This window comes from Podarcis muralis, chromosome 6 (genome assembly GCF_964188315.1).
Source record: "Podarcis muralis chromosome 6, rPodMur119.hap1.1, whole genome shotgun sequence".
Lineage (NCBI taxonomy): Eukaryota > Metazoa > Chordata > Lepidosauria > Squamata > Lacertidae > Podarcis > Podarcis muralis.
The window spans coordinates 15,879,423-15,891,713 of record NC_135660.1 but is presented as its reverse complement, the minus strand read 5'-3'; the positions used below and the strand labels follow the sequence as shown (position 1 = coordinate 15,891,713).

The following is a 12,291-nucleotide window of genomic DNA, read 5'->3' as shown; positions in this document are numbered from 1 at the left end:
CCAATGAAGATGGCACATTCAGTATACCAAGGCTTGAGAAATCAAATGATGCATTTGTACCAGTCCATAGATGGCTAATAGTTTGGAGTAAAAGGGCAGGGACTGCAAAAAAGGAGAGGATGCTGCAAGCGAGTCTGATTGTATTAATCAAACCCTACCTGGTCTCTTGGAGCCTGTATAGCAGGCGTAGGAAACTTGCCGTCTTCTGGATGTTGTTGGACTCCCAACTGCCATCAGCCCTAGCCGGCATAGCAATGATCAAGGATGATTGGAGCTGTAGTGCAGCAACATCGAGTTACAGGTCCGCGCCCCCCCCCCCCATGCACTGTGAATGATGGGCTCGTCACTTAAGATCTTGTCTCTAGCCATGAAGTCTATCTGTATACAATTCTAATAGCTTTCAAAATAGGATTAACGGGAGCATAATGCATTCACTGAAAGCCAGTGTCGATGAATGTATAAAATTCAGTGCAGCTCAGACTTAACAGATCAGAACACACTTCATTGAACATCATTTAGATTACCCTGCCCCGCCCCCAATGTAGCTCATTTTTTAAACAAAATTTGTCATTCATAATACCTGGAAAACCTATATTCTTTGAAAATAATGTTGTGTCTCAGTCTAAGTCATGAGCCATAAGCCTTGCACTGCTGCATTGTCACAACTTCTTTCTTGCCCATGCTCCCCCACCCCACAGTCGGCTTCAATGAATTCATTTGCTTAGAAAAATGTTAATATAAATAATAAACATCCTAAAAACACTTACATTGGCATCATGTTGATTTATATGGTGTTTTATTTCCAAAGAACCATGCCTAGCATAGGAGCCTTACTTTCAAGCTATTGAACATTCCTTAGTAGCCTCTAAGTGTTTGAATTGTATGAAATCACTTCTACAGGCTGCTTTGTGTTATCACAGTAAGTGTTGCTCATGACGGTCCCAATGCAGTTAACAACCTATGGAACTCACTGAAAGCTCTGGAACAAGGGAGTCACCAGTAGTTTAAGTTCTGCTTTCAACGGGACCTGAAATTAGCTGCCGCTAGACTGGGATCCAGCACCTTCTCAATTCAGTTTAATATAGTATTTATGGTTCAAAACCTTTTAAAATCAGTTCTCCAAGTAACTACATGTAATTGGTTGCAGGTTTGAGGCACACATTGTTTTTAAAAAAACAACCCCAAGATGCCAAGGCTTAAGAAAAAATACGTTGGCATTTACAAGTTTTCTGCAACAGGAGTTATTGCCAAAGAGGCATTCTCATCGTGGTTATCAGGCTGTCCGTAACTTGGTGTCCAGTAATAGTGCCTCTTAAGGCCATGGGAGACTTCGGCAAAGTAAGTGTTCCCATCCACTTCATATGGATCGACATCTGTGCCAGTTGGTTTCAGGCGACCGCTTTTAATTAACTCTGCAAATGCCTGAAACACACAGGGGAGATAGATATCTCTTGGTAAGAGATCCTTGTTCTTTTAAGGGGAAATGCAGCCGTGGGTGGCTGCAACACTGGGAGAGGGAGGTCAAACCCCCCCCACCCCCCCAGCATTGTTTTTCTAATCCAAATCCCTCTTCCTCTATTTTTTTACAGGGTTAGAAGGATGTCAGCTATTTCATTTCATAAGAAGACAACAGACGTACCACACAGCAGTCTTCATCAAATTTGTTCCCCCATATGTAGATATAGGAAAGAACTAGGTTTGTTTTCATTGACTCTGCAAGGGCCACCAGTCCTTTCCCAGATATGTTGTTGTTTGTCACTGCCAGCCTAGAGAGCAGAAGGATATAAGCAAAAAAACCAAGGTCACTGAGTAGATGCAGACAGCCAAGCAATCATAAATTACATAAATCCATATATGTGAGCCATTCTATTCTTTTCTCCCAGCAGCAACCAGCCATGAAGTCCACCCAGTTCCTCCCTTAACAGCCTCTGCTTCTTCCTGCCCACTAGCGAACCCAGGAGAGGAAGGCTGTCCTGTTCCTCGTGACTAGAAAACCCTCTGCTGCTGGTTGAGATTTGAAGCAGTTGTTCTCTTCTGTTTTCCACTTTTCCTGATCCACCATCATATCTGTTTACTGGGTTCACAGCAGGGATGAGGAAGATTGATTCAATTTGCCTCTCAAGGCAAACTTAAATGCGCAAGCAGAAATTCTTGCACTGATGGGACTCGATAGTTGACAACTGCCCAAAATTTCTAAGACAGCCCCCCCGCCCCATGCAGGCTCTGATTGCCCAAGTGACCCAAGAACTTACTTGGGGAGAGTAATACTTTTATGGCAGTTGCAAGCAGCAGGTGATCTGAAAGGTGCAGTGTAACAGAAGTTGCTGTGGTGGGCCTTTTGGATTGGAAACTGCTTCCCCAGCTAGGCCCATGGGTCACTGTTGTGTTTACTGCAGACATATTTTGGTCTGAAGTATGGGCCATTTTGCTTCGAAAATTCTGTGCTGCCTTATCCAAATGCCTGCACTCACAGTAATGCATTATGGGAGTTAAGAGTTCTGTATACTAACGCTTGAAGAGTCCGATTATGTGTAGTAAGGGCCTCACTCAGATAGAAAGCACCATCGTCCTCTATCCTGTTAAAATTAAGGTCCAGGATTTCCAGGGTGGCGTTGTGTTTTAACAGCTTTCCCAAAAATTTAATACCATCCCGAGTAATTTTGTTGCTGAAAAGAGACAAGCGTACACATTTGTTTTCGTTCAGAAACATCGTTCAGAGGACTAAGTGGACTTTGTTCTACAAAAACTTAGGTTGTTATAAGTGAGCTAGTCTTCACCGTGCCACAAAACTCTTGTTTCTTTTAACTGTTAAGGGGCATTACTTTTTATTATATTTATCAGTCGCCTTGTAAAATAAATGCTGAAGTCATTGTACAAATAAAATGTGAATAAAAACATGACAATAAAACCATACTAAAGCCACAATAAACTTAAGAGACAACTGGCATAAAAACCCAAATGCAAAATCTGCAAAATAAAATACTATGTATGTGTAGCACTGAGCAAGAACAGTCATCAAATATTTACAATAAAACCACCAACCACATTACAGGGACTTAAAACCAGATCTTAGGAGCCAGTGTAGTGGATACTGTAATTAAGAGCATGTGCTGGGGAGCTGCCAGTTCAATCCTGTTACTGTCATGAATACATCAGGTGGCCTTAGACCAGGTGTGGAAAACCTTTGGCCCTCCAGATGTTGCTGAACTACAAGCTCCCATCATCCCTGGCCATTGGCCTCGCTTGCTAGGGCTGATGGAATTGTAATTTAGAGACATATGGAGAGCCAAAGGTTCCCCATCCCTGCATTAGACAATCCATTATTCTCTCAGCCTCACCCTGCTCCCTCCATTCTGCAAAATGGGCTGCTGCAAGAAGTACCAGAAAAATGTATGTGAAGCACTTTGCATATTTAAACTCCATGATCTAAATCTTAAGCATTATTATTAAACATTGTACAGTCGTACCTTGGTTGACAAACGCCTTGCAAGTTGAATGTTTTGGCTCCCAAACACCACAAATCCAGAAGTGAGTGTTCTGGTTTGCGAACGTTCTTTGGAACCCGAATGTCTGACGCGGCTTACACGGCTTCCAATTGGCTGCAGGAGCATCATGCAGCCAATCGGAAGCTGTGCCTTGGTTTCTGAATGTTTTGGAAGTCGAACAGACTTCCGGAACGGATTCCATTCAACTTCTGAGGTATGACTGTATGTACAAGCACAGTTGTTTGAAACACTCAGTTAAAAATCGACCTTGGCTTATTTTGAGAAGTAGGTATCAAGTGCATCAGTTTTCATACACTGCATATCATTCTAATAGCTAAAATGCTATCTTTATAACTCAAGCTTCTCTTACCAGCTGAGATCAAGATATCGCAGGGTGCTGTTTTCATACAATGCATCACACAGGCGTTCCATGCCAAAGTTCTTCATTTCGTGTTTACACAAATGCAGTTCAACAAGAGTGCAGTTGACTTTCAACATGAGGGCTGTGTGGACCGTGGTCTCTTCCTAAAGTTCCGTATTATTGAATTACAACTTGAACATAAGATGTTCTAGAGCCAGTGGGGAAGTGTACCCTGCTCACATTACAAAATACATCTGGTCACTTCTATGGGGATAAATGCAGATGTGATGCACATTATCATTTGCTTTACTCCACAGGACAGGTATGTTCCATCCACCAAATTCTACTGTGCGAACATGTAGCATGTAATGCTAAGCCAAACCATTGCTTAGCTTGAATGTGTGAAGATTCCTAGAGAGGAGCTTGTGGCAGCTGTGCCCCTTCCCCAGTCCTTGAGCTCCCACACTGTTCTGAACTAGGCCATGGTTTGGCTTAGTGCGTCATCTGAACCAGGGCTCATGCATTCTGTTGCTCAAGATAAACCATGATTACAGAACAAACCTTGATGACGGCCCGTGAGACAAACCACGAACCTGGGGTCAGAGGGTACACACAGACAAACCATGGCTTAGTTCAAAGCAGAATAGCATCAGTAGGGCCAGAGAAGAAGCCAAGCATCCGAAATCTCCTTTCCAGGAGCCCACATGGTTGCACATCTCCGCTAAGCCAGTTTGGCATAGCATTACAGTATATGCAAACCAGCTCTGTATGTAACTAACTATCCACAACATGAAGGTGTTTGGAGGTGGAGTTGCCCTGTGTTTAAATTCAAATACGCTTAACTCTAGGGTCCTGCTTTATGCTGAACAAAGGTTAATTTAATTGAATGTGAAAGCATCCCCTTGCACTGCACCTGAGCATACAACACAACTCTTGCTGAGAGGAATGGGGGAATGGGGAATATTAAGGAATGGGGAAAAGTAGAACTGGAGACTACTTACAGACAATAGGGTTTGAAAATTCTGCTGCCTAGTTTAATCTTTTGGAGATGTGCTTTCTGCCATTTACCTTACAGTAAGGGTGGGCGGATGTCAGGCTAGTGGTGTGTATGTGTGTATGTGTATGTGCGTGTGTGTGTGTGTGTGTTTGTTTCTAGATCTCTAAGATCCACCCACTAGAGCCAATAGTTTGCACAGCGGGGCAGATATACACTTCAAACAGAGGGTTAAAGGATACCTCTGAGAATTTGTGTTTAATATCAACTGAGCTCTCAGCCATCTCACACAAAAATCTATTCCTTGTTCCCATCCCTGCCAAGTTTACTTCATTTCAGCAGCCACAGAGAGAAAGAGAATTTTAGCTGTTATTGTTAAAACTGTTGAAAAGCTTTGTCAATGCTTATTCTTATTCCCTAGGCTTGTTTTCGATGCATCATTCCTGGCTCCTGGCTCCCCATTTCAAGGGAAACAATGCAAAATGTTGCTTACCTCTTCGCTGTAGAGTATCGGCCGATTTAGATTTATGGCTTTGATTGCACTATTGTAATTCAAAACTGTTGCTAATGCTATGAGACTCTGTGTGCGCTGGAAATAAAAGACAAAAGACACAATCCAGAGTAAGGCAGGTGCATTTAGCTCCCACTGAGTAAACACTCCATCTACAAGCAAGATTATATTTTGTCCCCCCAAACTCACAATGATATGTTTGAAACAGGCTTACATTTCTGTGCATGTGGACATGTCCTAAAATGGCAATTTTACTCACCAGATCTGTGTCTCCCAAATCTAACTTCTGTAAAGTGTTGTTAACTTGCAACATTGCTGCAAAATACATTCCTCCCTTGTTGTCAATCTTGTTGCCAGTCATTCTTAGGTGAAGCAGTGTTTCATTCCTCTAGGTGTGAAAAGTCCATTATTTCCAATATAACCGTAATTTAAACTCACAGAAATAGGTTATCTCCTAGAATACTGTTTATTGCTATGAAAAATAATAACCTGCTACTGCTACAATCCTGTAACATGCTTAAGAATCATATTTGGGCAGCAGGGCGGAGCGGGGTGTGTGTGTGGAGAGAGTACTAGTGTTAAATAATCCCACAGCTGGGAGGGAGCCTGTGGTTTACCTAATTGATCCCCATTTTCTTAAACGAAGACAGCCTACACCCAAAGCACTGCTCTCAGTGGCAATTCTAAATAAATATGCTTCTGACTGCAGCTTTAAGCATTAAACAATTTAGCGGTAGTTCTGCAAGCTGATTTCTGAGTTCCAAAGTATTTTGCTTCAAAGGGGAAACTCGTGTAGTGTTCTTTCTTATCCAGCTGAACAATACTTACATGCAATGATTTAGCTATGAATTCTGCTCCCATGGTACCAATGTCATTAAACATCAGGTTCAGGTACAGCAGAGTATGATTATCCTAGAATACAAGGAAATTCAGCTTGCTGTCAATGTGTGGGTTCCTCGAGACCATTCCTTCCCATTCTACCCAAAGCCTTGTCATCTGAAAACTGCAAAGCCTGCCCTTCCCAAGTGGATGTACACTGCATTCCAAGGACATCAAACTCCAGGCAGGCACCGGGACCCCAAAAACCTCTCCGTGCTCTGAGTCTGAGATGCGCATAGCAATGCTGTACCAACAACATTGATTACTGTATTTTTCACTCTATAAGACACACCAGACCATAAGATGCACCTAGTTTTTGGAGGAGGAAAACAAGAAAAAAAATATTCTGAATCTCAGAAGCCAGAACAACAAGAGGGATCAACCGCTGCACAGTGAAAGCAACAATCCCTCTTGCTGTTCTGGCTTCTGGGATAGCTGCACAGCCTGCATTCGCTCCATAAGACGCACACACATTTCCCCATACTTTTTAGGAGGGAAAAAGTGAGTCTTATAGAGCAAAAAAATATAGAGAGCAAAAAATGTGCATTTACACATTTCGCTTAACTCTGTTAAACTCAGCCGCCCTGAGCCCGGCCTTGGCTGGGGAGGGCGGGGTATAAATAATAATAATAATAATAATAATAATAATAATTTTCTTTATAATACCTGAATGGTTTGTATTTCTCTCGCTTTTCGCATTTAAAATAATTTTTAAAAAAACGATTTACAAAAAAAACCCCAAAACGATGTCCTGGAAGGAACGCAGCGCATCGCAAAGGAGAAAGTTACATGTGTAAAGCTCACTTTTAGAAGAAGGTCACCTTAACAAATTGCAGATACAAAATTCATAAATATCATTTAGCCTCCCCTCCTCCCCCGCAAGAAGTACCTGAAGGAAAGCTGCAATGTGTACTGCGCCAGCGTCACTCAAAAGGTTGTATCTCAGGTCAAGTCCTGAAAGAGCCGAGGAATACAGAAATGAGCAGGCTCCATGTTAACCTTAATGGATCACTTTTTGCCCAGTCCTTTTGTCTTAGTCACCAAATTCTCTGCACCTTTTCATCTACTTTGGTGTCTTGGGTTAAGTACTTAATTCGTTCTGGAGGTCTGTTCTTAACCTGAAACTGTTCTTAACCTGAGGTACCACTTTAGCTAATGGGGCCTCCTGCCGCCACCATGTGATTTCTGTTCTCATCCTGAAGCAAAGTTCTTAACCCGAGGTACTATTTCTGGGTGAGTGGAGTCTGTAACCTGAAGCATATGTAACCTGAAGCGTCTGTAACCCGAGGTACCACTGTAATTGCATTTCCATACATGAGACTTAGGATAACTGTCAAAGGAAAGAATCGTGGGAACCGTAGTTTACCTCTCAAAGAGCTACAATTACCAGCACCTTTAATAAACTACGCTTTCTGATATTCTTTTTTTTGGGGTGGGGGGAAGGATATGCTTTAAATGCATGGTGAGTACAAAAGTCGTCTTTCAAAGAAGCAGGTTTGTTGCTCAATACCTCCAAACCAACTGCAATTGCATGCGCTGAATTTGGCGTGATGTGACTGAATCCCACCCGAAAATAGTGATGGTCTGTAAGTGCGCTTAAAGTGGCTCTTGCTTCCTTTAGTTTTCTAACGTGAATATAAAACCTAGCCTCTCTTTTGCTTCCACTTATGCAACCCGCATAGGTTGGACACTTTCACTGAAGGACAAAAACAGAGCTTCATTATCGCGTGACCCTGAAATTCTGGATTGCCCCACAAAAACCCTGATGCCAAAGTTTAGTGTTCGTTTAGTGCCATTTTGTGCCACGAACCCTCTGTTTCGTGCCATCCACAAACGGAGCAATTGACACAGAAAATTGAGGTCACAAGTTAATGTCAAAAAAGTCTAACCTTCCTGCTTCAGTTACAGATAGGTAGCCGTGTTGGTCTGCCATAGTCAAAACAAAAAAAATTCCTTCCAGTGGCACCTTAAAGACCAACTAAGTTAGTTCTTGGTATGAGCTTTCGTGTGCATGCACACTTCTTCAGATACACACACTTCTTCCTGCTTCAGTTGGGCTTGTCAACTGAAGGCAAAACCTTCTCCAGGGAAGAACACTCATTCATGCGGCAGGTGGCTCTTCTCTCTTTGTCTATTCAGCATGAAATAATGCCTGCAGCTAATATAAGTAACTATGGGAAAGACTCAAAGGTGATTTAAGCCTCCCTTGGCAAAATGCCCCATGTCCTGTTTGCACAAGAGCTGGCTTTTGCTCCAGCCCTGGGTTTGTTCTGTTGAGAATTCATAGGAAGAAAACTAATTCCCAGTATCCAAGGCTCTGGATACTATGCAATGAGCTATTTCATAATGAAAGTTGTCGCTTAGGTTGTGTCTGCACCACGTTTCATTTCAGTATTAATTGCTGGGGGGTATGTGAGTCTGAAAGGCAGTTTCTATAGTGGATCTTGTGCACAAAAACTGCTCTGTGGGTCAGGTTGCAAATCCAAAATAAAGATTCTTGATGGTTCTTTGTTTGCTCAGTCCTCCACCCTGGGCTAAGTGCAGGCATGGGTGTGATAAGGAATGTTTTCAGTGCTCACTCACAGCACAGAATAAGCAACAGAGAAAAAATGCCTACATTAGTAGCTTAAGGTAGTTAGCAGCTTACCCCCTGGAAGGCTGAATATTTCTCAATATGCACATATGAAAAGACAGACAAAGGAAGTGGGCAGAGAATGGAACTAAAGCCATCAATTGGTCTGCTTTTCAAAGGCTTAAATAAAAACAAGACATACCTGTAAGAAACATATTATTTGTAAAAATTGTAGCCAGGATTTGAAAATCGTCATCTGTCACCTTCTGCACAGGTATCAACCGGTTATTTCCAGCAATTTTTATAGTGATTTTTTTTTTCAGCCTGTTACGACGTAAACAAGAAAGTTGGTTGTTGTTGTGGTTTGGTTTCTTAGTGCTTCAAAAATTACTTCTGGACTCATAGAAGCTCCTCTTCAATAAAACTTTTAGTAGACAGTGATCGATTTATATAATTACAATGTGGATTTGCATGCTCTATAATGTATCTATATGGTTTTTTTGTTTTGCTTGGTTGGTTGGTAGTAAGTCGCTTTGGGTTGCCTTGGGCAAGATAAAGCAACCAATAAATTAAACAACAACAACTTACTGATTGCAGAAGCCAGCTTAATTGCTGCAGAATTTGGTTTTATCTCAGCATATAATGTTTGCATTTTGAAGTACAGCATATAAAAGCCCAACGTAACAGTTCAAAATCGTACTGGTTTAGTCTCCACAACGTAACTATTCGCTTACGTTTCTTCGTCCTGCTTCACTTCTTGGAGAATGCGGACTATGAAGGGGTTCTCAGGGTGTTTTAGTTCTTCACACGCTAGAGAATATTGTTGGTCAAGGCTTATGTATTTTGGCATAGTATCTACCTGAGGGGGATAAAAACAATTGACTACACATCGTGTATGAAGAGAATAATAACAATGCATACAGCAGCAGGAGAAAACATCTGTCAGCCTCAGGGCCTCATTTCCTTCTGCACAAGTTTCCAAAGGTCACATATGGCAGCAAAAGTAGGTGGAACAATGAATGTACATTTTACCTTTGTACAGTGGCTGATTTTTACACATGCTCACACACCCCTCTCTGTTCTACATCCAGGGGAGCAAGAGGTATTATCACAGTTCAAGGCTACATTCCAGCCAGGCAAAAGGAGCTGGTGAGTGGCAGAGAGAAAGACAAATTAGGAGGCGCTTTCAGAGAGAGAGAGAGAGAGAGAGAGAGAGAGAGAGAGAGAGAGAGAGAATGCAGTGGCCCTGCCCATGCCGACATGCGGCCTCCAACAGAGAATGCAGTTTCCCTCCCTTCCCTAAGACGTAACAACAAGGGAGTTGCTTTTCTATGTAGCCCAATTAGTGCCATCTCTCCAATACAAATTGGGCATTAAAGTCCTGGCGGCAGAGTTATTTTGTGTGCATGCCCACTGCTTCACCCAGGGGCATAATAACCCCAGAGGAAGTAAGCATGGGGTAGCCAAGATGGTGCCATCCATACGTTGTGGGTCCCAGCCAGCCTGGTCAATAACTAGAGATGATGGGAGTTGTAGTCACCAACACCTGGAGGGCACCGTGTTGGGTAACCCTGAAGCTGACCAGGCAAATGCTGTTTCCAGTTACCAATCCTTCAGATAGGAGCCAAGGTCCCTTCCTCCCCCCCCTCAATAAAATATTTTAAGGGGCTGCCCCCCAATCAAAGTTGATGGGTATTGCCATTCAAACAGTGTGTGTCTGCTGGGTCATGGGATCAATTATATGGGACGGGGCTTACTTGCCCCCCCCCCATATTTTTTTCAAGTTGGCACTCCTGCTTCTTCATCCATATAAACAAAATGCTAACAGACCAATTCTAAACACAATTGTTTGGAAGAACATAAGCTGGTTCCAGTGGAATTTTTTTCTAAGTAGTTTTGTTCAGGGTTACACCTAGAGCAGGGGTCTGCAACCCGCGGCTCCGGAGCCACATGTGGCTCTTTTACACCTTTGCCATGGCTCCGGGGCGGATACTAGCGAGGGGAGGAGGCGCATTGTGCACTCCGACACTCCCCACTGTGGCGGGCGCTGTACTGGCTGTGACGTCGCATGGTGGCGGTGTGTGCGTTAGTCACGCACCGTCCCGACGTCACCTTCCCGCCCGCCCGCTACATTGTAAGGGGCATGTACGCTGGTCACTGTTTTGAAGGGGAGTGAAGAACACACACACACAAAAAGGTAACTTGTTAATTTAACGTTTATTTCTATGAGGAGGAGTAATTCTGAGGGGTCAAACAAAGAAATAATTAAAAAGTGACAAAAAAGTTATTTTTATAATGACGAGTTTTGCGGCTCCCAGTTTTTTTTCCTTTGGAAACGGGTCCAAGTGGCTCTTTTTGTCTTAAAGGTTGCAGACTCCTGACCTAGAGCATGGAAGGAGGAGGAGCGGGAGGAACACTACTAGGGGAACACTACTGGGGTGTGTGTCATATGATCCCAGTTAATCCCTTTGAGCTGAGTAGTACTTGCTTCCAAGTCGGCAAGCAAAAGGCTCAGGCTGCCTGCCTGCCCTGGGCTCAATTGGAGTATATACCCTGTTGACAAAGGGTTTTTCCAGGCAAATGTTTATTGTGGTACAGGTGCTGCTCATGCACACAAGTTTTCTCCCAGCATCCACACGATAATGTATTTAGCATCAGGATACCAGCTTGTATCCTTCCCCATTCAATCAGGATTTGCCCTATCTGTACACAGAAGCAGTGACAGACACCCCCATCATCTCCTCTCCTTAATCCCCACCCAAAACCTGAAAATAAATTTCTAGCATCTCCCAACTAAAAATATTGCCCTCCGTTCTAATACAGTACTTCACTGGAATTCCGCGTGGCAACGATTTTCAGATGAATCCCGCAGGAGCCAATCCTTTGCACAGTTGCTTGTGAGCAAACCCCACTAAAAGCAGTACTTCTGAGTAAGAGCGCACAAATTTTGCACACCGACACTGCTTGAAGGAAAATAATCCCTTTTTGTAAATGCAATTCCGCTTTGTCGATCGTAGGGCAAAAAGTGAGGGCACTGCTGCCCAGAGCCTTGCACCCACCGCGCCTTTGGGGAACCGTGAAACCCCAGGATTAAGACCGCAACCCCCTCCAATTGCGCCACTTACCTCCTGCTGCTGTTGCCGCCGCCGAGACGCTTTTTATTTATTTATTTTATTTTTTGCAGAGCGCGCGCGCCAAGACAACCAACTCCGCCCCGATCGCGGTTGCTATAGTGACTGGGCACGCGCTTCTTTTTTCGTCTGCGTCCCGGGGGATTCCTGAATGCGCCTGCGCCCCTACAGTTTCAGCGTACAAGATCCCGGGTAAGAAGGGACCTCGCGCCACCCGCCTTTCCCTACAAAGGCAACTAGCAAGAGGGCCTGGCGACCGCCTGATTTCGGGCTCTGTTGGAACTCAGTAAAGCACCATAGCCTACACCCTGGGTCTCCTTTGCAAAGCATGCAAAGTATTAGCAAAATAATGAGAAAG

General features: G+C 43.5%; 1 protein-coding gene across 4 annotated transcripts in view; it reads right to left on the bottom strand.

Annotated features, from left to right (window-relative positions):
- Positions 1–774: 774 nt before the first annotated feature.
- LRRC34 (leucine rich repeat containing 34) overlaps positions 775–12,291 on the bottom strand; it is a 33,068-nt gene continuing 21,551 nt past the window's right edge. For 2 of the 4 annotated variants that reach the window (XM_028731541.2, XM_028731539.2), the window contains 10 exons: positions 9,537–9,661; positions 9,005–9,126; positions 7,120–7,184; positions 6,180–6,263; positions 5,611–5,739; positions 5,334–5,429; positions 3,856–4,010; positions 2,511–2,666; positions 1,640–1,766; positions 775–1,422 (listed from right to left, as the gene is read on the bottom strand). In XM_028731541.2, the coding sequence (XP_028587374.2) occupies positions 1,219–1,422; positions 1,640–1,766; positions 2,511–2,666; positions 3,856–4,010; positions 5,334–5,429; positions 5,611–5,739; positions 6,180–6,263; positions 7,120–7,184; positions 9,005–9,126; positions 9,537–9,652 (1,254 nt within the window). In that variant the 5' untranslated portion in view covers positions 9,653–9,661 and the 3' untranslated portion in view covers positions 775–1,218. Of the gene's footprint in view, positions 1,423–1,639; positions 1,767–2,510; positions 2,667–3,855; positions 4,011–5,333; positions 5,430–5,610; positions 5,740–6,179; positions 6,264–7,119; positions 7,185–9,004; positions 9,127–9,536; positions 9,662–11,927; positions 12,058–12,291 lie in introns of those variants that run through there. The other 2 variants (XM_028731540.2, XM_028731544.2) reach the window with 2 other exon arrangements.